This window comes from Lathamus discolor, chromosome 14, assembly GCF_037157495.1.
Source record: "Lathamus discolor isolate bLatDis1 chromosome 14, bLatDis1.hap1, whole genome shotgun sequence".
Classification (NCBI taxonomy): Eukaryota; Metazoa; Chordata; class Aves; order Psittaciformes; family Psittacidae; genus Lathamus; species Lathamus discolor.
The window spans coordinates 1,813,594-1,821,712 of record NC_088897.1 but is presented as its reverse complement, the minus strand read 5'-3'; the positions used below and the strand labels follow the sequence as shown (position 1 = coordinate 1,821,712).

The window sequence follows — 8,119 nt, the reverse complement described above, 5'->3', positions numbered from 1 at the left end:
GAGGTGGACGGGAGTGGTGCCGGCGCTGAGCATACGCAGTGCGCGCCCGCCCGCCCTGCTCCTGGCATGGAGCATGCGCAGAGGGCGCAGCGAAGTCCCTGGCTGGGAGCATGCGTAGAGCCCTTCGTGAAGCCGGGAGGTCCGAGCCTCGCACCCGGCCTGCCCGCTACCTGTTCTGAGCATGCGCGAAGCGGGCTCTTCGAAGCGGCGTCTCCGTGCGCACCGGCGGGGAACGGGTTCGCTGGGCCGCGCATGCGCGAAGCGGGTTCTTTGAAGCCGCGTCTCGGTGCGCACCGGTGGGGAAGGGGCTTGCGGGGCCGCGCATGCGCGGTGTCTCAGCGCGGGCACTCTGGGGAGGGGTCGGGGGCCAGGGTGGCTGCGGGCGCTGTCACCCCGGGAGGGGAAAGTGGGCGAGGGACCCGGGGACGGGAAGGCCGGGCGGCGGGCAGCACCGGGAGCATGGCGGCTCCGGAGGGCAGACGGCCTTCGGGGGGTCCTCCCCTCACAGATGGGTGGCTGCAGCTCTGGGGGGGAGGGCGCCTTCTCCGAGCGGAGTACAGCTATAACGGGCGCGGGAGGGTCGGTACGCGCCGGCGTTGGACATGAGCCTTTTCTGAAGATCATTTACATATCTGTTTATTGGTTTGCTTTCTCGGTGGGGTGTAACGCGGTCTGGCAGGTTGGCTTGAGGCTGTGAGGTGCAGCCCGGCAGCAGTGCTGAAATCAAGAACGGGATTCAAGGAGTAACACGTAAAGTGCCTGCAGAATGCAGCAGGATGGAATGGCAGGCACTGGCAGTTACCCAAAATTACAGCTGCGTATGGCACATCTGATATGATAAAGGAAAGTAGCAGCCCCGGGATAATGAAGTGATTAAAAAAATGGCCTTTTCTCTGTGAAAGGAGAGCCAAAAAGTGAGAAAGCTGAGGTGCTGCAAGATGCTGAGTGGGGGAAAAATGTCAAAACCTCCCAAAATTGCATCAAAAACTTTGCTGTCCATGGTGGAAGCAAATACTTTTGTCACCTCAGCAGGCTTTGCCATCAGGCCCATAGCAGGACAGCAGTGGAAGTCGGCTAAACTTCTGAACAGGCTTCACGTTTCCAAAAGCATGTGGTACTTTCTTACGATGCTTTTACAACCTAATCCTATAATTTTGTTTGAGCTATTTATTTCTGTCCTGCCTTACGATGTGAAAGGAAATACAGATTTTACTGGGGCCCTCCAGGTGTACAGCAACAGTAAACATGGATTTCCTCTCAATTGCCATCCAGTTCTTCTGACATCCAGGATAAAGTGCTCACAGGCTGCTTTTCCCCAGACAGAGTGGCTGTAGCGTAGCCTTCTCCTCACTAGAGGGTCTCAAAAAATGGTAGAACTGATCAGAAAACTTGTCAGAACGTTTTTCCTCCTTGTGTTCTCACTGCTACTGAAGTCATACTTCTTGTTTTTAGGCCTAAATGCAAAGTGAATAAGAATGTCAATAGTCACAGTTCAGCTTGGTCAATGTGGGAATCAGATTGGTCATGAGGTGTTTAACACTATCTGTAGTGACGTCTGCGACACACATGGGTTGTGTTCCAAGAAGGAGAATGAATCCTACCGTGATGCTTGCAAAGAACGTTTTTTCTGCGAGGAGCAATCTGAAGGTACAGCATTTAAGTGCTTGTTTCCCACACAGGGTCTGTTTTCCAGCCTAATAGCCTAAAGAATACAGAAATAATAGAAGTCTTTAACCTTCAGCTGAAGAATGGGTTTTATCTGTCTTCAGTCTTGAAGAACTGTCACAACCCTCTGCTTTTAAAACATTGGTAACAACCGTGGAAGCACAATTTGTGCAGTAAATGCCTGAGACCACAGAGCAACTGTGCCAGTAAAGCAGCATAATGCATACATAATCTTTCCATCCAAATCTGCACTTTTACTGTAGATGGATCACAACACAGAGTAGGACCCAGGATATCTGAATTCGGTGTTATCAGACACATTAAGTGGATTCTTTCCTTAAAGATATATGGTCTCTAGAGCTCAGATTTGTCTTTGGAATAATAGATGGTTAACCAGACTTTGCCAGGTCCTTCTTCCTGTACTTGCCTGTACTGTCCCATTAATAGTTTGTCTTATGTGGAAGGAACACAATTCAGGCTGTGGTGCAAGTTCATCCATCTTACAGAAACATGTTTTAATATTGGCACATTATTCTTAGTTCTGTTTTTCTTCCTGTCCAGTACCTGTTGCCCGGGCTGTGCTTATTGATATGGAACCTAAAGTAATCAGCCAAACCTTATCAATGGCAGCCAGGTCTGGCTGCTGGAAATATGATGATGGGTCACACTTCAGTCAGAAGCAAGGATCTGGGAACAACTGGGCAAATGGGTATGAACAATGGTTTCAAGCTTCATTGGGGACTGTAGAGGCTGTTGAGCTGTCTAGACCCTCTAGGAGTGGTAGTATTGCAGCTGTGTGAGGTACAGAGTGTGTAACATTAACTTGATTTATTTTTAACTTAAAGAAGCAATATATAGAGCAGTGAAATTTCTAAACTGTCTTTTGCAAGATGAAACTGGTATTTAAAAATGTAACATTTTAGAATCGACTTAGATTAAATCAAATTGGATTTAAGAATAGGAAACAATCAGGACAGTTTATAAACTGCTGTTTGCAAAATATCACTCGAGGACTGTTTACTGCAGATAGAATGGATGACAATGTGAGGTTATATAAATAATAATAAGAAAAGTATGCTTTATGAATAGCTTCATCTTTCTGCTTTTATTTTGATATAAACTGCCACATCGTGCTGTCTTGTCTGTTATTCAACAGTTACTCTGTTCACGGGCCTAGACACAAAGAAGTGATAATGGATCTGGTGCAAAAAGAAGCAGAGAAATGTGATCGACTCAGTGGATTTTTCACAATCATGAGCATGGCTGGTGGTACAGGGTCTGGCTTGGGAGCATTTGTGACCCAGTGTTTAAGAGATGCTTTTCCAACCTCATTTCTACTAAACCATGTTATCTGGCCCTACAGCACTGGTGAGGTGAATGTCGTATTTCCCAGAGACACTCTACAAGTTAATAGTCACTGTTTACTTCTAAACATGCAATAATTGTAACTGAAACTGGAAACGAGGTACATTTTACTTTTAAAAAATGCAACATAACAGAAAGTAACACAGCTAATGAATTGTTTGCTAATATTTGGTACATGTTGTTTCACACCTCCAAAAAAGAAAATTCTTGAGAAGTGCTCAAGTATATGCAGTTTCATGAGAAGCTCTACGAAAGAAGTAGAAATCTGCTGTTATGGTAGTATCTCAGCATTATGATCAGTTCCCAGGCAGATTTTATTGGCGTGTTTGTGTGAAGTGAGATTGATAACATGATTTTCACAGGTCTGGCTCTCTTTCCATGAAAAAACTCTGTTTGTTTGTTTCCAGGTTATTGTTCAAAACTACAACTCTGTTTTGACTCTGTCACATCTGTACAAGTCAGCAGATGCTCTTCTTGTTCATGAGAATGATGTTGTCCACAAGATCTGTGCTCAGCTGATGAACATTAAACAGATCTCCTTCAGGGATATAAATCAAGTCATTGCACATCAACTGGGGAGTGTTTTTCAGCCCACTTACACAGCAGAAGGTGGCTTGCACTACAGCAGAAACCCATTAGGTATCTACAATATAGCTGCCTAGTGCAAACTCACACACCTTTCTGTAATCATTTCATATTGTAAATTTAAGTTCTTCAGGCTCCTTACTCAAGTGTTCAGATACATCCAAGTTTTGAGATAGGAATACGGAAGCAAAAGACTGAATCAGGACTTCAGTCTCAGTTTTGTAGCAGAGTCAGAACTAGATCCCCCAGCTTCTGGTTTCATTCTTTACCAGAAGAACCCTGGTTCCTCCTTTTTATAGACACTCTTGTACCTATTTTACATTTCAGAGGCAATTTGCACAGGACAGTAATTTTGGACTGAGTTTTAAGTTTCACATTAGGTTAGAAGTTTGTATAAACTGGAACAGAATGAAAGGTTTGTGTTTGGCTCAAGCAGAAGACAGGCTGGCATACAACTTTGTAGCAACAAGCTGACATTTGTATCTTTAAGGGATTAGAACAAGTTACCCATATTGCCAAGAGATTTGCTTGTTAAAATCATAGAATTATAGAATAGTTAGGGTTGGTAAGGACCTTAAGATCATCCAGTTCCAACCCCCCTGCCATGGGCAGGGACACCTCCCACTAAATCATGCTACCCAAGGCTCTGTCCAACCTAGCCTTGAACACCGCCAGGGAGGAGCATTCACAACTTCCCTGGGCATTAAATTAAAAATTAAACTGTCACATCTGTCTTTCTCTTTAGCAGTGCATAGTGGGGAGGTTGAGCCAGACTACAAAGTGAGACAAGTCTAAATTGTAAAATAAAAGCAACTAACATGCTTTTATAGAACTCAGTAGTACGTAGCAAGTTTGCATTACTTTGTCCGATACCTGTCCATATATTTGTCAAATTAAAACATTATATATCCTACTCTGTTTCTTACCTTAACTTGCTAGATCTTTGTAAGATTCCCCACTCTCCTATTTTAGCCTATGCAATATTTTTGTCAAACATGAGCAGCTGTTGATTTCTCCCTTCAGGAGACTTAATGGAGACGTTAGTTCCACATCCTGAATTCAAGATGTTGGGTCTTCGTAACATACCTCAGATGCCTGAAAACTCCCTCGCTTATAGCACATTCAGTTGGCCTGGACTCATCAAACATTTAAGGCAGATGCTCATTGCTAATGCTAAAATGGAGGAAGGTAAAAGACATTCACGCATTTTCAGTATCCATCACTCTTTAAGCATTTGTTTTTACAGAGCTTATTGTTTTGTGGAACTCAGTGATTAACTTTAGTCATTTCAAAAATGGGTTGCTGCCCTCAGACAGCAGGAATTTGCCTCTACATAGCCAGCTGCTCCATTAACTATTCATTCAGCTGCCACAGCATCTCCTGGCTTGCTCCTGGTTTTGCTCCCAGACATCTCAGTTAATTATAACTATTGAAAGTACGCAAAACAAACCAACAGTTTTTGGTTGGGCACTTAATTTACATGATTCATTTGGAACATTCCCTGGATAGTTATTTCTGCTGTGCTTTTTCTTTGTACACCTACTAATAAAAATCCCGCTAAGTAAGCTCTCCTATATCATTCACATGGGGAATTCAGGATAGCTTCCAGTTATGCAAAGAATGGGCTGGCAGATTGCTAAGTATAGAAATGAGTATGCATTTTCTCTGGTAAGACTAGTGACTACCAGGCAAATACTGCTGGATTAACACACTGGTTTTCTCTGAGAATTCTGTAATTGCTGCTTAACTGACAAACTAATACGATCTCGGCTTGGGCACAGTGTAAGTTACCATCTGACTCTTCAGCTAATCTGAACCCACATTTCATGAACCATTACCTTTCTTTTATACCTCATAGGTATTGATTGGCAAGTACAACCCCCACGTCTGGGCTCCTCCATCCCCTCAAGCCATTCCACAAACAAGCCTGTGCATTTCAATACTTCCATTGCCAACCTGGTTATCCTGAGAGGAAAAGATATGCACAGCATAGACTTAGGTAAGAAGGAAAAACATGGCACCGTAGTGATTCTTGTTTCACATCTCACTGTTTTCTTTCAACCATATCTGATGAAAGTGAAAAAAGCAAAACCCCAAGGCCACATATTTGACTCCTAAGGTCAATATTCCTTCTAGAAACATTTTAATGTCCAAGGCCACGTTGTATAATCGCTAAGGGCTGTTGTATTTACAACTGAACTTGGATGTTTCCTGAAGCACTTCAGGGAAGCAAGAAGGGGCTGAAGTCAGTATTATATGATAGCATTCTTGACTGTATTGTCTGAAAATATTTAGCAGCTTTTGGAATGATGAGCATAACTTGCAGATGAAGTTCCAATACAAGACCATGCTTCTAGACATATGACAGTTACATTCTCTACAGGTTGGCCACTCTGCAGATTTTTTTTCAAGGCCTGAACTGATCTTTCAAGCATCAATTAGGTCACACAGGACTGCAGAGATCAAGATGTAAGAGCCTGTAGCTTTACATTTATCAAAAGGTCTGTCTTATTTCTGGTACAGGAAGTTTCCAGGATCCCTCATTATATACATCATGGCTAAACCCCGAGGATGCTTTTCATTTGTGGAAAACGCCAAGAGCATTTAACAAGTATGAAAAGTCAGCTTCTTTGGTCAGCAATAGCCAGTTCCTGCTGAAACCTCTTGACAACGTTGTAGGAAAAGCTTGGAATATGTTTGCTTCCAAGTAAGTGAAAATAATTATGCTGATAACTCACTAAAAACTGCCAATATCTTCAGTGATAGCAAAAATCACTGTATGTACAGCTCCCTCAGTGGAGTAAAGTAGTGGTGAAGAAGCATGAAGATTGTTCCCCAACTTCAGTAGAAATGTCTTTATGTTTGAAACATGGTAGGGCGAGGAACACAGAACAGTGCTTATGTTCTGTGGCTACGTAAGACCACATATTCCAGTGCTGTCAGTTTGGCTATTTCCTCAGTACTACAACTTCCCAGATTTAGTGCATTCCAATGTGACCGTTCTAAATATAACGCACAGAAGCCCTTTTACTGATCATATAGTTTCTAAATTGTGTACAGACATGCTGCACAGTCCAGGGGAAAAAGTTCTTGGCTCAGTTCAGAAGCATTTAGGGGATTTGTGTGTTTATTAAGGCGCCCACACTATTAGGTTGATTTTATGTTAGAACCAAGAAAACTGGGAAAGAATTGCCTCTTTACTTTGATCATCATGCAGCCAAATTACTGCATAACAGCAGATACCTGCTAAATGTGAGTTTATAGCACAGAAATTCTGCAATTAAAACCCACTAGCTGTGCTCTCAATTCCACCCTGTTACAAAACCACCAGTGATAAGAAGCAAGCTGTCCTGCACACACAAGTTTAACCTTTGCATCCCAAATCTCTGTTACTTTTCTCACTTAATAATCACTTCTCCTTCCATTTCCCAGTTAGCCCAATTTTTTTAGCTGTCATTTTGTTTCCTTAAGCAATACACAAAGTTATAAAACCTATGAGAAACATGTCATAACTTACTGATAAGTTTGAATTACAAAAAGAGTTCAAGAGTGCACAGCAGAAACCAACCAAAGTAATTATTGTGTGGAAACCAATCTTTTTTTAAAGTTTTTACAATAACTGTACAATGATCTCATGTGTTGGATTCTTCACTGATTTCTAACATCTTACCTGTTTTCCTACTGTGACTTCAACACACAGAGCCTATATTCACCAGTATACTAAATTCGGAATTGAAGAGGAAGATTTCCTGGACAGCTTCACAGCTCTGGAACAAGTTATCTCCAGTTACACCAGCCTTTGATTATATTTTTTAATAGCCTGAACTAGATCTTTCCTGAAAGAACTCAGCGCTGGAAAGCTTCCATCAGCTTCCTGAAGTATATAAATTACTGGACTGTAACTATTTTTCAGTCTTGTAAGAAGTGCGTGCATGTTACAATAGTAAGAACTGAATATATTAATATGGGCAGGTATTATTCATATTTAATAAATAGCTATTTTTCAAGACATTTGCTGTGTACTGTCGCTGAGTCTTTGAACATCATTTGTGGCACTTGGGTATTTTTCTTAAGAATATCTATACAGAAGGCTTTTTCTCCAGGCTAAACTCTCAGCATGTAAACTATCATGAACTAATATGCAATAAAAATTAAATGTGGGATTGACTGCAGGAGTGAGATGTTCCTGATCCTCCAATTTAAATTTTTCACGATTACACTTTGCTCTAAGAACACTTCAATACTGATAAAAATGCACACGATCAGAATTATTAATCCAGACTCCATATCATTCAAGATACAAGTGTGCTACCAGTTCCTATAAAGCAAAGCAAGACAAATTCTAATTTAAGGGCCTTGACTTTGACAAAATAGTCAAAGTTTGGAATCATCTTTAAAAATAAGGTATGAAGGGTTCTTCATTTTCCTGTCATCCTCAGTTTATATTAGAGATTATTATAGACAAGAATGAATTATAGGCTTTTCTGGCCATTTTACTGTGCCA

The 8,119-nt window shown here is 41.8% G+C and overlaps 1 protein-coding gene across 5 annotated transcripts; it reads left to right on the top strand.

Moving 5' to 3' along the window:
• Positions 1 to 103: 103 nt before the first annotated feature.
• On the top strand, positions 104 to 7,626 carry TUBD1 (tubulin delta 1). 5 transcript variants are annotated; one of them, XM_065694960.1, is made up of 9 exons: positions 104 to 286; positions 1,453 to 1,647; positions 2,227 to 2,374; positions 2,822 to 3,038; positions 3,438 to 3,669; positions 4,639 to 4,803; positions 5,474 to 5,614; positions 6,139 to 6,322; positions 7,316 to 7,626. In XM_065694960.1, the coding sequence occupies exons 2-9, from the start codon at positions 1,476 to 1,478 to the stop codon at positions 7,416 to 7,418; spliced, it is 1,362 nt and encodes a 453-aa protein (XP_065551032.1). In that variant the 5' UTR covers positions 104 to 286; positions 1,453 to 1,475; the 3' UTR covers positions 7,419 to 7,626. The 5 variants fall into 5 exon arrangements, with proteins under 5 accessions (XP_065551032.1, XP_065551033.1, XP_065551037.1 ...); XM_065694961.1 differs by having other exon boundaries at positions 680 to 1,647; XM_065694965.1 differs by having other exon boundaries at positions 185 to 286; positions 1,550 to 1,647.
• Positions 7,627 to 8,119: the final 493 nt, after the last annotated feature.